This window comes from Moschus berezovskii, chromosome 2 (assembly GCF_049115385.1).
Source record: "Moschus berezovskii isolate FMDL1 chromosome 2, NW_MosBer_1.0, whole genome shotgun sequence".
Taxonomy (NCBI): Eukaryota; Metazoa; Chordata; class Mammalia; order Artiodactyla; family Moschidae; genus Moschus; species Moschus berezovskii.
The window spans coordinates 34,270,297-34,287,397 of record NC_142461.1 but is presented as its reverse complement, the minus strand read 5'-3'; the positions used below and the strand labels follow the sequence as shown (position 1 = coordinate 34,287,397).

General features: G+C 37.0%; 1 protein-coding gene across 2 annotated transcripts in view; it reads left to right on the top strand.

Annotated features, from left to right (window-relative positions):
- Positions 1-17,101, top strand: part of SPAG16 (sperm associated antigen 16) — a 1,112,034-nt gene that overhangs the window by 749,572 nt on the left and 345,361 nt on the right. For both annotated transcript variants that reach the window (XM_055398454.2, XM_088842002.1), the window contains exon 14: positions 12,997-13,062. In XM_055398454.2, coding sequence (XP_055254429.2) covers positions 12,997-13,062 — 66 coding nt within the window. The remainder of the gene's footprint in view (positions 1-12,996; positions 13,063-17,101) is intronic.

The following is a 17,101-nucleotide window of genomic DNA, read 5'->3' as shown; positions in this document are numbered from 1 at the left end:
ATTAACAATTATATTGAAGTATGAAAAAGAAAATGGCAGACCAGTTTCACTTTAGAATTCAAATGTAAAAATATTATTTCCAAACTGAAATCCAGCACTATGTTAAAGTGTCAAAATTGAGCACATTATAGAATAAGAATAATTTGTATTAAAATGTCAAAATTGAGTACATTCCGGAATATCAATAATTACTTCCATTTCCACCTCCCTCCTCCTCAAACACTTTAACTGTATGTTCCTATATGGCAGAGCAGGACAGGGGTCTGTCTTAGCCACCTTTTTATCCCCTATTCCATCTCAGCACTTTGTCAGAGTTATCAGTAAATCTCTCTTAATATGTGGACAACTGAATGGTGAGGTCATCAGAGTAACAAGAGACATTAGCAGTAGGTACAAATAAAATATGGAAAATAAAAAATAAGACAACTATTAATTGAGAGGAGGATAGTATAAGAAACTAAAGCTAACTTGATACATTACTTGATTGAGTAGTGAACGGTATGAACATAACCCTGTTAATGTAAACATGGAATATTGATCTAACTGTGAGTGTTATATTAGGAATACGAGGTGAGGGGAAAAGGGATGCTAAGACAGTTTAATAATTGTAATAAACAAGAAATCAGAAGATATTTTCTAATATGTATGCATCTCTGACATGACTGAACAACTAAGCACACCACTCACGCATCAGTTAATAGCAGTTTCAGATTTCATTTAGGTATATGGAAGTGAATACAAACAACTGAAGACGTTTCCATTTGGTTGTCTCTAGGGAATAGAACTGCAGGAGCCTGGGCAGGGTACTGCTACCTTTTAATACAGTGATCATTTTTCCGATTTATAAGCAAGATCCTAAATGCTTAAATAACTCTAAAAGTACTGTTTGGAAATTTTAAACTCTGAGCATATGTTTGATAATGTAAAAATACATAAACAAATCAAATTTAGCTGTAACAACATTAATTTTAAAATGATGATATCTATTTGGGACAAGGGTAAAAGAAAACTGATCTTCACATAAACTTATTGTATGAGTAAAACTGATAAATTTGATCAACAGGGCACTTTTGCATTATGTATCGAAAGCCTTAGGAATCCATAGTTTCTGATTATGGATTCTGTGGATACTAGTATCTCCATTCTTAGAATTTAATTCTCAAGAAATATTCCAGATCATATACAAACATTTTCATCATTTGCATCATTGCGGTAGCTTTTGCACTGAAAAGATTTGTCTGTGTGTTGTTCATTAGCCTTTTCACAGTTTATGTTTCTTCTGATTATTAACTTATTGCCTCTTAGCTCCAAATCCACGTTTCTAAACACGCTGGTAAATCCTGGGGCTGAGACGGTGCAGATACATCACTTTTCTGTTTGCCAGCTGCCTCCCACGCAGGGCTCTGCCCAGAGGAGAAGCAGAGGAGGAAGTGGGAACTTGATACTTCAGTCTACTTCTTGTGGGCTCCCCCTCCCTTGCTTCTTCATCCTGGCAGCAGCAGACCCTTCCTAGGGCAGAAGAACAATTCAGTTCACAGTTTTTCCCAAAGTAGTAGAAACAGCCTCAATACCCTCTATTCAGACTACTAACCTCAGCTAAGCAGGCCCCCTCTCAGAGGTCTGAGTTTAAGCCCTTCTAAATTTTTAAATTTTAATAACTCAAATCTCTTCCCTTTGGTCTTTCAACCCTAGGGATTATAGCAGTTTCCTACAGTTACTACCTCTAGGATACTTTAGGATTCTCTTTTAACACTATGAGATACCTGGTTAGCAAATTTATTCTTATACTTTTCCTCTTAAATTCTCTTTTGTATAATAAATGGCATAGTTTCTAACTCCTGACTCCACCATGCAATTATAAGGGAATGTCTCATGTGTCTCATGTAGTCACAATTAGGAAAAAATAATCAAACACACACACATATATATGTATATATATATATGCACACACACATATATGGGTGTGTATATGTATCCCATCAGTTCAGTCGCTCAGTCGTGTCCGACTCTTTGCGACCCCATGAGCTACAGCACGCCAGGCCTCCCTGTCCAACTCCAACTCCCAGAGCCTACCCAAACTCATGTCCATTGAGTCGGTGATGCCATCCAACCATCTCATCCTCTGTCGTTCCCTTCTCCTCCTGCCCTCAATCTTTCCCAGCATCAGGGTCTTTTCAACTGAGTCACCTCTTCACATCAGGTGGCCAGAGTATTGGAGTTTCAGCTTCAACATCCCATCAGAAACCTTGAAAAAAGAACTTATTTTCCACTGGGGAACAAAAGTCTTTATTAAAAATAACAGATGGAGAGGGTGTGGAGAAAAGGGAACCCTCTTACACTGTTGGTGGGAATGCAAACTAGTGCAACCACTGTGGAGAACAGTGTGGACATTGCTTAAAAAACTGGAATAGAACTGCCATACGACCCAGCAATCCCACTGCTGGGCATACACACTGAGGAAACCAGAATTAAAGAGAAACATGTACTCCAATGTTCGTCACAGCACTGTTTATAATAGCCAGGACATGGAAGCAACCTAGATGTCCATCAGCAGACAAATGGATAAGAAAGCTGTGGTACATTTACACAATGGAGTACTACTCAGCAATTAAAAAGAATACATTTGAATCAGTTCTAATGAGGTGGATGAAACTGGAGCCTATTATACAGAGTGAAGTAAGCCAGAAAGAAAAACACCAATACAGTATACTAACGCATATATATATGGAATTTAGAAAGATGATAACGATAACCCTGTATACGAGATAGCAAAAGAGACACAGATGTATAGAACAGTATTTTGGACTCTGTGGGAGAGGGCGAGGGTGGGATGATTTTGGAGAATGGCATTGAAACATGTATATTATCATATGTGAAACGAATCGCCAGTCCAAGTTTGATGCATGATACAGGATGCTTGGGGCTGGTGTACTGGGATGAACCAGAGGGATGGGATGGGGAGGGAGGTGGAAGGGGGTTCAAGATGGGGAACATATGTACACCCGGGGCAGATCATGTCAATGTATGGCAAAACCAACACAATAATGTAAAGTAATTAGTCTCTATTTAAAATAAATAAATTAAAAAAAAAATAACAGAAACTCTAAACCAGGCAATAAAATAAATAATCTGAAACAGTATTCTGAATTTTGGAAACTTGGATTGCAGTGTGCAGTGGTAAGAAGAATTAAATAGTACAAAAAAGACTGGTGAAATTTAAAATATATTTGCCCTGAGATGTGACTTTTTTCCCTTCCATTTGCTTATCAGGAGCCAGTGAGATTGAACTTTTTAATAAGAGTTGTGTTTCCCTCTGCCTTATAGTATATATCCTTTGCATTGTTTCCAACCACTATGTTTCTGGTAAATGCTTGACAGTGTTTTCCACATGAATTAAATAAGGCTGGTGCTTTTGCACAGAGAGCTTTGTTTGGTTAATACAGGAGAATTTAAATATCATCTTGAGAGAGGTACTTCTATAGGCAACTTTGCTTCGTTTCATATGGCCTGCTCTTCTAAATCTCTGTGTTCTGCTTAATCACTGTGTTGGAGACATTGTGACTAAAGGCTCATTTGCATCAAAATAAATACCCAGAAGATTTGCTACTTTGATGAAATGGAATTAATTAAATATAATCTAAAGGTAGTTGGAAAAATACAGGATAAAAACTTAGTTTACATGCTACTGGGAGCATTTCTTTAAACCCTCCTTTCTAAGTTGTACCCAGAACTCCTTTCAAAAGTTATTCCTCCTTCTATTAAAAAAAAAAAAAAAATCCTGTTCCTTAGCAATTCAACCTAAAACAAAGAAATCAAAAATACTGCATGCTAAACAAATTCACAGCATACATTTTGTAGAGGCAAGGCAAGCTAACATTAATAAATGAAGCTATTTAGGCTTGATTTGCGTATTTAACTCATCTTAATTACACATGCATTCAGCGAACATTTTAAAAGCTGCAATCAATCTTTCACAGACATGGTTAGTTATTTATATGGAATAACAAAAACCAGAAGCCTTGTTAATGATTATTCTGTTTCTAATTTATATGCGAGTGGGATTATTTATATAATAATAATATATTTTTCTTTAACAATTTGTAGACCTATAAATTTAAAATGTTTTGATTTCACAAAGTTATTTTTTAAAAAGATTTGCAGAAAATGTCAATGTTACCCAAATTTTTCTGTTATATTAAGTAGGTGACCCTGTTCAGTTAAAAAAGGTCTTTATTAAATTCTTTATTACTGTTTAAACTTGATGATCAAGATAGTAGCTGTTATAGAAACAAATGGTATATCTTGCTACAACTTTTTTTCTCAAGGTGGTTTCAACTTTAATTTGGCTCACCCTTGGACACAGTTTGCTTTCTTTTCTTTAATAGTACTTTTCATTGGTCATATTATTTGAAATTAAAAATTCATAGGACACAATTGCACAATGTAATCCTCTTTAATTTCATTCAATTTTATGTAGAGAATTTTTTCTTAAAAATCAAGGACTATTTTACTCTAAGGAATTATTTTCTAGAAATATACAGAGAAATAATGTTATGATGAGGCAGTGCTTCTGTATTGCCATGTGAGGGGCTGGCAGGGCTGAGGGGGTTGCTAGGAGCAGGGAGTGCTGTGGATAGGAAAAAGTCAGTGCATAAATTTTTTTTCTGTGCAATGGTCAAATGGCTGTGAAATTCAATTATCAGGGCTCCATTTCCTATAGTTCCTCTCCATGAGGATTGTTTTATAAACTAAAAAATCCTGAGCGGTTAACCCTTCTGCCTGAATTGCCTTGAAAATGCAGAGGTCATGTGAAGAGAAGAAAGTGTATGAAGGGTAAATGCATTAAACTTAATACATTTCTTAGGAATGACCTTATTGTGTGTGTGTACTAACTTGAAAAATATTTATTAAATACCTCTCATCAACCAGCTTGTCTCTACAGTTATAATTATGAAGTGATGAAGGTAATAGATGTTATCCTGCTATCACAAAATTTATAATCTATGTATTGTTACTATGTAATAATTAACATTTATTTAGCACTTCCTGCATCTCAGGCAGCATTCTAAGCTCTTTACATGAATTAGCTTAAACCTCATGATACCATCATTTAGATACTCTTACTACTCTTGTTTTGCAGATGAGGAAACTGAGGCTCAGAGTGTTCCAAAGACAGTAAGCTGCAAAACCTGAGTTCAAATTCAGGCAATGTACCTCCAGATCCTGTGCTCTTAACTACTGCATTATATGCATGTATAATATTCATCTGTTTAGATATATGCCCAACTATGACATATAAATTCATTTTGAGATTGCATGTTGGCTCAAAGTAAGTTTACTTTGGATTGTGTTGGTTACAGAGGCAAAAGTAGATTAGGTCAGTCTTAGAAGGGTAGCTGTGTTGGTTATTGAGGCTAATTTTTTCGTCTGTTACACAGGAGGAAGAAGGTTAATATCAGCCTTAGGAACATGTTCACTGTAGTGAATCCAGCCAATTGGCTGGCTTTCAAATCATGAGTCTGTTGCTCTTTGGCTTTTCAAGAAGTGTTTACTGAAGTTAGTTGTCACTGATTAATTAAATAGGTTTAAAACCTATTTACTTGTTATTTACTTGTAAGCAGGAGTATGGAACCACTACTAATTGATTGGACAGGTTCAAAACTAGTGCTGTAGTTTGTTAACATGGTTATAGGACAATATTCTCATTTCAATTTCTGCATATAAAACATTAGGTTACTTTAAAATAAAACAATTACTATCTTGGCTTTGGCATTCTTTCCTTCTGCTGTTGTGGAATAATGCTTCTGTTTTCTCATTTCGAAAATGGGAATCACAATAATACCATCTCATTGAGCTGTTTTGTGAAGTAAATGTGGTAATGAAAGTAAAGCACTTAACACAGTGCTTTAAGTACATAATAAGCACTCAATAAATGTAAAGCTGCATTTTTGACTGGGAGTCATCAGTTATCTTCATGTAGTTGTTCAAAACATTAAGAGACAGTGGCATAGTCAATGCATAGATATGCTACTGGATTAGAACCATGTTATGGCAAAGGAATTGAGGAATAAGACAGGGCACATTTCATGTCATACAGATGAGATTTAACAAAAAAAAAGAATATTGGAAAGAAGACCAAGCTATTTATCTAAAAATAAGCATATCTGGTGAGGGCAGTTTTGTTTTCTTTTTTTTTCTCAGTAGTGATCTTCATATAACTGATTACTTTTTCATTCAACAACTTTTATGAAATCCTACCAGAGCTGTCTTGGGCCTTGGGATGATATAGTGGTATAAGACAAGCAAGTTTCTCCTATGGGGCTAATTCTAGTGGGTAGAAAATAGCAATAAACAGGAATACAAATTCATTAACTAATTTTAGTTAACAGTGAATGATACAAAAGAAACAGGATGACCTATTTGTTGGGTACCAACCTCTGCTGAAAGAGTTAAACACTGGAGTCTCAGGGGCTTGACACACTAGAAGCTTAGTTCTCATTTCATAGAATGTTCTGTCAGGAGGTCCTGATCAGTAGCTTTTCTCCTTAAGGTGGTTCTGAAACCCAGACTGCTTCCATTCATGCTCTGCCGTCTTCTAGAGCTCCTCTGCCTTCAGCCTGCAAACAAGCAAAAACGAAGAGCTTAGAAGATTGTGTAGGGTATTTTATGGTCCAGACCTTTGTTGGACTTATTTCACAATTGCCCACATTTCACTGGGCAAAACTTGGCCACAGGGCCACTCCTGACCTCAAGTCTGGCTGAGTGTCCAAGGGGAAATGAAAAATGGTTCCATAGACTTTTCTGCTACTGTAATGAGAGCACAGAAAGGAACCCTCACGTGATGAAACTCGGTGCCCCTCCATCGTTGTCATTGTTGTCCAGTCACTAAGCATGTCTGACTCTGTGACCCTATGGACTGTATGTAGCATATCAGGCTCCTTTGTCTCTCACTGTCTCCCAGAATTTGCTCAAATTCATGTACTTTGAGTCGGTGGTGATCTCTAACCATCTCCTCCTCTGTTGCCCCCTCTCGTTTTGCCTTTGATCTTTCCCAGCATCAGGGTCTTTTCCAATGAGTCAGCTCTTCGCATCAGGTGGCCAAAGTATTGGAGCTTCAGCATCAGCCCTCCCAATGAATAGTCAGGGTTGATTTCCTTTAGGATTGACCAGTTTGATCTCCTTACAGTCTCAGGGACTCTCAAGAGTCTTTGCCAGCACCACAACTTGAAATCATCAATTCTTCAGTAGTCTGCAGTGGAAAGACAGAATAAAAGACAGTTTTGCCCAGTGAAAGAGAGTGAAAGCTTTGCTCTGGAGTATAAGCAAATCCTCTACAGACAGAAGAGGAGAAGCTTGGAATGTGAACAAATGCCTCATGGGGAGATGCCCCTCAATATCTCCAGAAGTCTCCATCTTCAGGGTTGGTATTCAGACATGTCTTGAACAGGTGAAGTACTCTGCTCAGAAAGTCCTGACCATTCAGAAATAGGAAAAGACCCATGGAATACAAGGCATGAGAAGGAAGAATGGTGAAGGATGAGATCAGATAGCCAGACAGAAGCGGAACAATACAAAGCCTTTGGACCGAAGTGAAGAGTTGAAAATTTGTTCTGAGTGTGACGGTAATTGTTTGGGTGATTGTAAGCAGCAGCATGGCGTGATCTGACTCAGGTTTTATTGATCACTCCAGTGACTGAGAGAGAAATGGATGAGGACTGTGGTGAGGGTAGGAGCAAGGAGGTGATCAAGGATGCTCCTGCTGTCCTCATCATCTTGGGGTGTGTCCTGCAGAGAGTGGTAACAGTGGAGAAGGGCAGAGGTGAGCAGAGTAAGGCTGTATGTTGAAGACAGAACTGATATACTGGATAAAGGGGCAGGGTGGAGGTGGGGAAAGAAAGGGAGGTCTTCCAATTCTCAGTTTTTCTTTTCAAGGTGATTTTATATTGGAGCATAGTTGATTAACAATGTTGTGTCAGTTTCGGGTGTACAGCAAAGTGGTTCAGCTACACATGGACATTTCAAATTCTTTTCCCATTTAGGTTATTACAGAGTATTGAGCAGTGTTCCCTGTGCTTTACAGTAGATACTTGTTGGTTATCAATTCCCAGGTTTTTGATTGCCTAGGTTTTTGTTTGTTTGTTTGTTTGAGCAACTAGTGATGCTGTTTACTTAAAGGGAAAGATTTGGCAAGGGTCAAGAGAAGCAGCTTGGAGGTAAAAATCAAGAAGTCTGCTTTTGCATGTCAAGTCTAACATACTGGATCAGACAGATCCCAGCAGAAAACAGATGAAACATGGAGTGTGCTCCAGTTGAATGTTTACAGAAATGGGAACAAGTTTAAGGGGTCAAGCATAGCACCCAAGGTTAGCAACAATAGAGAGCCATTACTATCCCTACATCTGAAGGGGCCAGGGAAGGACAGCATTACTGGACACAGTGTGAGTTGTTGCCATTATAGACAACCTGCACAACACAAGCAGTGGACTTAGGCAGAGGTCAGAGCCAATAAGAAAATCACAGCTGAACAGGAAGGGATCTGAAGCAGTCATTTATCCATCTTCCATACTGTTCGACTCTTCTGTATCCTGTTGGCACTGTCCTCTGTCTCACTCTGAACAGAGGATGGAGGACCTGAAAGCCCATGATGTTGTAGTTAGTAGAGATCAGGGCACAGAGCAGGGAAATGCAACATGGGGAATGCATTGGAGAGATAAATGGAAAAAATCAGCACTGATGCTGATAAGACTCCTTACGAGGGTCTTTAAGGAGACAGATAGCTAAGGGCAGAGGTATTGAACATCATCAGTATTTCAATGGCCTATGTCAAATGTACTACGAGCTAATATTTGTGTTCTTTCTTTACGCTGTAGGCACTGTACCAACACTCAACATGCATTATCTCGTTTAATTCCTAAAGCAGACCTAACATTTTTATCATCTCATTAGACATGGGTAATGGCATTTAATCTATAGATTTGTTTTGAGAATTGCATGAGGCAACTAAAGCACAGTGAAGTGAAGTAACCTATTTAATGTCGCACCGCTGTTTGGTCGCACAGCAGAGCCAAGAATTAAGTCGGAGATGTTTCTGTCCCCAGGGCAAGTCAGAGAAACCATTATTGCACACAGCTTCTCTGAGAGAATCAAATGCAGAAGCAATGACATGTTAGGTCATATGGCTTTTTTTTTTTTTTTTGTAAAACACTGCCCTCTTTTTCATTTTTTTCATTTCTTTGGGGAAAAAAAGAAAAAAACAATTCTGACAAGAATTCATCAAAGAAGATATTCCAAATTTTAATGTCCTGATTTGGGTATTGCTTTTGATTAAGGCTGTTTGCAGACCAGAATATTAGTAACCCTCATATTCCCTATACCACAAAGAAAAAGGAGGAGATTCACTTTTATCTTGGGAACAAAGCTGGGTAGAAAAGCTTTTTAAACTTTTCTTAATTCATGAAACATTTATCTTCGAGTCAGGTTTTGTTATAGCAGCACAAATGTGGTCCGTCAGCATTTCCATTATAACCCCATATTTCCAGAGCTTTTCAAGAGTGCCTTGGAGATTCAACTTTGAATTAAACCTTGGCATTCAGGGTTTGAATCAGGAAACTCCATTTTCCCTACCAATTAATCAAATAGTTTAGAGGTTCTCAATTTAGAAGAGGACCAAATGTAAAATTTTTATTAACACAGAAATTATTTTAAGACAAATTTATTAACAAATACTTAGACCATATTAGCACTCATTATATAATTATAATATTATTTAACTGTATATGGTATTGTACACTCAGTCGATCAGTTGTGTATGATTCTTTGCTACCCTATGGACTGTAGACCACCAAACTCCCCTGTCCATGGGATTTCCCAGGTAAGAATACTAAAGCAGGTTGCTATTTCCTACTGAGTTCTCAAAAAATTAACCTTAAGTGCTCCTAAGATAATATATGAAAGCTAACCATAACATCTTATATTTGCCTTTTTGACTTTGTAAGTAATTTATTCCTACTTTGGGAATTTGGATGATTTGAAGTCCTCAGCATAATTGGTTTAATGTTATTAACAGCATCAAGATACTAAACCAGAAGAGCCTGAGTAGGGGGAATCCTGAGAGGGTGCCAAAGTGTTTCAATATATTTTTATGAATTTTAAATTCATGTGGGGAAATTTTGCATTCTATGAAAAGGGATTAATAGCATGTATTAGTTCAATAAATAGATACTTGAAATTTAATGTGTTGAATTCAGTGACAATAATGAGGATTAAATAAGTTTAATTACAAAGCCTTTCCTCTTAGTTCCAAACTAGTCTGTGAATGTTCTGTGGCAGTGAGGAGGCATATTGATGACCCTGTATCTTTTAATATCTCCTGCTATAGTCTTTTCTGAAATCTCTCCTCCAGCCTTAAATAGTTTAGGATTAAGTCAACAAAATGTAGTGAATGTAAAATAGATGAAGCTTTTCTGACTCCTTCTGACTGACTTCTGTCCAGTCACAATGGCCTCTTTTCTGTTTCAGAAACATACTAGACAGACTCCCACATTGAGGCATTTGTTCTAACTTTTTCTTCTTCTTGGAATGCACTTCCTCCAGATGTCTTCTTGGCCAACTCCCATTACTGCCTCAGTCCTTGCTCAAACCCTGCTTTCTGAATGTGATCAAACTCTATCACTCTACTTGATAATTGTATTTGCCCTTAGATTTTCAATCCCAGAATTCATGACACCCATTACCCTACCTGACTTTTCTTCTTTCTACAGTATTTATTCTCTTCTAACACACTTAGCTTCCCTGGTGGCTCAGATGGTAAAGAATCAGCCTGCAGTGCTGATTGCAGGGAGACCTGGGTTGGGAAGATCCCCTGGAGGAGGTCATGGGAACCCACTCCAGTATTCTTTTCTGGAGAATCCCAATGGACAGAGAAGGCTACAGTCCATGGGGTTGCAAGGAGTCAGACGTGAATGAGTGAATAAGAAAAACACTGATAGCTTTTTAAAATGTCTGTTCCTTCACTCTTCCCCTAGATTGTAAGGTCAGTGAAGACAAGTTTCTTTGTTTTAATCATTGACATATTCTAATAATTGTGCTGCTGCTGCTAAGTCACTTCAGTCATGTCCGACTCTGTGCGACCCCATAGATGGCAGCCCAACAGGCTCCCCCGTCCCGGGGATTCTCCAGGCAAGAACACTGGAGTGGGTTGCCATTCCCCTCTCCAATGCATGAATTGTGCTGAGGATATAATAATTTCTCAAAGATATTTGTTAAATGAATGATGCATCATAAAATGAAATCTGAATTTCATCCCATAACAACAATCTGCAAACAACATTTCAGATTTAACTTTCTCTGTTCTCTGGTTCTTCTGTAAGATTTGAGTTATTTCCCTAGGATAGGTAAGAATGCACTTTGAACATTGATGACACAATGAAAAATCCTACATTTAAATCCTTTTATAATGTTTTGTTGTCCAGTTGCTAAGTCGTGTCTGACTCTTTGTGACCCCATGAACTGCAGCATGCCAGGGTTCCTTGTCCTTCACTATCTCCCAGGGTTTGTTCAAACTCACGTCCATTGAGTCAGTGATGCTATCCAACCATTTCATCCTCTGCCACCCTCTTCTCCTTTTGCCTTCCATCTTTCCCAGAATCAGAGTCTTTTCCAATGAGTTGCCTCTTCATATCAGGTGGACAAAGTATTGGAGCATCAGCATTAGTCCTACCAATGAATAGTCAAGGCTGATTTCCCTTAGGATTGACTGGTTTGATCTCCTTGCCATCCAAGGGACTGTCAAGAGTCTTCTTCAGCACCAGTTAGAAAGCATCAGTTCTTTGGCACTCAGGCTTCTTTATGGTCCAACTCTCACATCCATACATGACTACTGGAAAAACTATAGCTTTTACTATATGGACCTTTGCTGGCAAAGTGATAACTTTGTTTTTTGATATGTCTAGATTTGTCCTAGCTTTCCTTCCAAAGATCAAGCACCTTTTACTTTCATGGCTGCAGTCATCATCCACTGTGATTTTGGAGCCCAGGAAGATAAAATCTGTCACTTCCAATTTTTCCCTTTCTGTTTGCCATAAAGCAATAGGACTGGATGTCATAATCTTAGTTTTTTGAATGCTGAATTTAAAGCCAGCTTTTCTTACTCTTCTCTTTCACCCTCATCAGGAGACTCTCTAGTTCCTTTTCACTTTCTGCCATTAGGGTATATAGTATGCTATGGGCTCATTTTTGGAAATTTGGCTTCCCTTGTGGCTTAGCTGGTAAAGAATCTGTCTGAAATGCAGGAGACCTGGGTTCGATCCCTGGGTTGGGAAGATTCCCTAGAGAAGGGAAAGGCTACCTACTCCAGTAATCTGGCCTAGAGAATTCCATGGACAGTCCATGGGGTCACAAAGATTCGGACACGACTGTGTGACTTTCACTTTCACTTCAATTAGTTATATCTATTGTTTGGAAAAGATAAGTAGATGCAAAGCATGGTTTTCTCAAAATAAATGCTGATTTTGTGTTAAAAATACTACTGGACATGTTTGTAACATTTTTTATACTCGTAATAATCTTAATACCAAACTCAGAATTTATGAATTAAAATGTGATTAAAAAGGAAAAAGAACCCCATACCCTCAGCAGTGATGAAAACATCCTGAAAACAAGGGCTTTCTGTAAGAATTCACTATTTGGCATCATAACTTGAAAGGTATGCTAATTGCAAATGGAGTCATTTAGTGAGAATTCACTACCAGTTCAATGATATAAAAGTGAGAACACTGGAATTTCACTGTAAAATACCAGTACACTCACCAGTACAGCCATGTCTGATTCTAAACGGTAACTGACAGCAAAATTTTGCATTTTTCTAACATGAGTATGTATTGATTTTATTAATTCACTTAGATATTACTTTAAAACAAATAAGATCGGTTATCTTTCCATTTCTTTTCACATATATTGAAAGGAATTTATTTGACTTGTATTTCTGTTTTGTCTTAGGGGAAATGTGAGCAGTCACTCTATGGTCACATGCATTCCATCAATGATGCCACCTTCACTCCTAGGGTAAGTTTAGTTCTTCCACTAAGTTAATTTACAGTTTTATTTTTCAAATTCATTTCAATGAAAACAAGTACCAGAGAAAAATGGCAGGTTAACAGGGTGAGAGGAGAGAAAAAATTTGTAAATTAATTACAGCAATGAAAACAATGTATACATAATATAGAATTAAAGAAGTTTAAAACACATTTTAAGTAGAGGGGAACCTCCTATTGTACTTAATTCCACTTAAACACATGTTTTAAGGCTTTCTGTCTAGCGTGGCCTTCAATAAAGTAAGTGGAATATAAGCTTGTAAATTTTAGTGTAAGACCATAAAATAAAGGAAATGATTGAAAGGATAGTCAAGAATAGAAAATGTTAAAGAAATGGGACCTTTCTTCAGGGTAGAATAGAGCAAACTTGATTTAACAGTTTTTCAGTTTCTCATGAAAAGCTTTCAAATATGTCTTTCTTTTTATAAACTGATGACATAGCAAAAATATTTATCTACAGTTTGAGTTATGTAGAGACTGGGATGATTTTACCAGTGATGATGATTGTTAAACATGGCTTTGAGTTTCTGTGCTATTTGAGATTGTTTCTAAATGGGCTTCCCTGGTGGCTCAGTACAGAATCCACCTGCAATACAGGAGACCCAGGTTCAATCCCTGAGTGTGGAAGATCCCCTGGAGAAGGGAATGGCTATGCACTCCAGTATTCTTACCTGGAGAACTCCATGGACAAGAGAAGCCTGGCAGGCTACAATCCATGGGGTCGCAAAGAGTCAAACATAAACATGACTGAATGACTAACACTTTCACTTTCACTAAAAGAGTTCAGATGGTAATCATGAAAGTATGATTTTAAGTTTGTACCTTCTCAGATGAAAGCAATTTGACTAGATAGATGACCTCTCAAGTCTCTTCAAACTATATGATTTAATTATATCTAACATTTTAATTTGTCTCTCAGTTCCCAGTAGAGTGTAAATCTTAGTTCCATAATCCTTTCTTTTCCAATTAGCTAAAAATGAAATCTGATAGATTACCTACACCCAACCTCAAAATGACAGCATAGTCAAAATTCCATTACTATCATGCTGTTATTCTTTTAGAGAGAGAAAATATTCACTAAAAATAATTCACTAAGAATAATTTCTGCCAGAATGTTGTTTACTTCAAGTGAAATTATGCTGGGGTCACCAGCCCTGGAATATTCATGATTGGCTCAACTAAAATTAAATTTTAACAAATTTGTTTTAGTAAAGAATTTCCATTTAATTGACTCTCTTGAGTCAATATATTATAAATTAGTTCTAAATACCAAGTGAAATTTTATTTCTAGCAGAGTATATAGCCATTTAAGAACTGTAGACCCACATGACAGGATATTTATGCTAAAAAATCTATTAAGTGGCTTAGAGCTTCACATACCCTAGGAAAATTAAATGGAAGCTAAAATGCAGTAAAGTAATATTTTGTAAGTCAAGCATTTATTTTGGTAAGTAGTCTTATAGCTGGAAAGGACACACCATTTAACATCCTAAATAGTACAATTAATAAATATGGAAATACCTAAATTAGATTTATTCAGTCAGCAATCAAGGGACACATACATTAATTATGTGTATTTCAAAAGCAAGATAATGAACATGAGGTCCAGGTGTCCAATATCAAAGTGACTGACCAAAGAGACTGTCCAATATCAAAGTGTTATTGATAACACACTTTGTTCATACCAAAGGGACTATTACAACACTGTTCCAAATCAATGTTTCCAAAGCCTCACTGAATTTTTCCATTACTTTATCTCTTCTTTGCTATAAATATTTAATTACTGTTAAGGAAATACTGTTTTATTTTGGTGAATGACATTCTTAAGTGAAATTTTCAGTCACTTATGTCAACTGTTTTGAAAATTGTCATATTTCACATACCTGTTAGGGAGTGTCAGGAGGATGAAGGCAGCAGTAACCAAAAGAGTGCAAAGACTTTCAGGATTTCTGAAGGAAATGGCATTGTGACACAGTTCACATTCAGACTCTCAAAGTTGTGATCATAAATGCATTATATGGTACATATATAGCAGACAGAGAATTGTTTAGTATCAGGTCTGTCTGCTAATTGTTTGATGCCTCAGGGATATGCATTCAAGTTACATCACCAGTTAAAATGCACTTAGCTATTTACATAAACACAATTTTTGGAAAATTCTTTAATTTTAGATTTGTAAGCAGAAATCAAAAATGTAAAAACTCAGTGAGATTCAGCTAGCCACCAAGAATCACAGAAACAAATATACAATATCAGTATATATGCATGGTTCTATATAAAAGTGTATAAATTAAGATTTATTTCTGTGTTATACTCTTAGGGCTCCAGTGTCTTCATCTCTGACTGATTTTTCTGTTGGAGATAGATTTTTATCTAAAACCTCTTTTTAAAGTAATCTGCTAATGAAACATTTTAAGGACCTTGAAAGCTTTTTACTAAGTCAGTTTTGTAAAGCAAAGCAGATTTTTTTTTAAAGTTGACTGTAATTACCATGATAATATTAATAGACACAGACACCTCAATGTAAGTGTAATTTTTTTAATTGTAGAAATATGTAGCAAAAAAAATGAATAGGGGATCCCTATCAGAGTGTCCCCTGCCTTTAATTTTTTAGGAAATTGACCTATAGTCTGGCTAGGGTGGAGAGACCATCAGGCCTTCTAGGAACTCTTCTTGATCCTCTTCGAGAGTGGGTGTCCTTATATTTCTGTGGATATTCCCAACTATTCTGGGAGATACATAGCCAGGATGGCTGTGCTATGCCTACTTGGAAAAGTCAGATGAACACTGTAAATCAACTCTATTAGAATACCAGTACATCCTTCCATGGAACTGTTTACCTCAGTCTTTCACATTCAAGCTAGGAATTTAGTATCAACACATTGATTGTTGGAACAAAGCTGAAAGGCTCTGTAGAATCAAAGGCAATTCTAGTAGTTCTAGAATTCTAATCAGCTCATAAAAGAAGAGGCTTCACACAACCTCAAGTTCTATTCTCACTTATTTTAATTAACCTATTGCTTTATTCAAATATTGTTATATTGCTTATTTTAATATAGTAGTATATACTTTAATTATATAAAATATGAATATTTTGATTTTGAAATGAATGACATATAGCCTTAGTGGAAGGCTATTCAAGTTCTAACTTGTTTTTCGTCTACAATTCCGTGGAAACTACCTGCTGTGAATAAGAGTGATGGAAGGTGAAGTCTGTCGGTTTTACTTTGCAGCAGTTTGGAGTTTTAAATAAGTATGACAGAAAGGGATTTAATAGGACTTTGCAGCAATGTAGATTCCTACCCCATCTGTTGGCCTTGAGTCATGTAGAGGACAAGAGAAATAGTTTCTTGCTTTAGAGAACTTGAAGAAGAGTGGTAATTGTGAGTAATGATTCAGGTCACAATTTAAGCCGAGAAGGTGAAGGAAGTGTTTAGAACAGGGGAATTGGTTACTCATATATGTGGATCATTAGAGGATGGTGTAGAAGGGTATGTGAGAGCTAGGAGAGGTAATAGGATCAAATTAAGGGACAAACACAGATCTTTGAAGATAAGGGTCTAAGTAAGTAATAAGGGAAAACATGCTGATGTGGGCATCTATCAATAACAGTCACTTACACTTTGTATGTTAAAATGGCCATAGAATCAAAATGACTATATCAGAAGGAAAATATCAAAAAGCCAGTACTCATAAAATATGGTAGTATTGAAAAAAGATGAAGTCCTCTCTGCATTCTCTGTGCCTCGGTATCTTTCTGTACTTCTTTCCATAGGTATCAGAGGCTGTGGATTCAGGTTGGATGATAAGGAGTTGCTCCAGAAAATGTGGGCTGTCAGCTTTAACTGAAAGCTCATTGAGAAACAATTGGACTTTTAGAATTAAGACATGAACCACATTGCTGCTGCTTCTGCTAAGTCACTTCAGTCGTGTCCGACTCTGTGTGACCCCAAAGAAGGCAGCCCACCAGGCTCCTCCGTCCCTGGGATTCTCCAGGCAAGAACATTGGA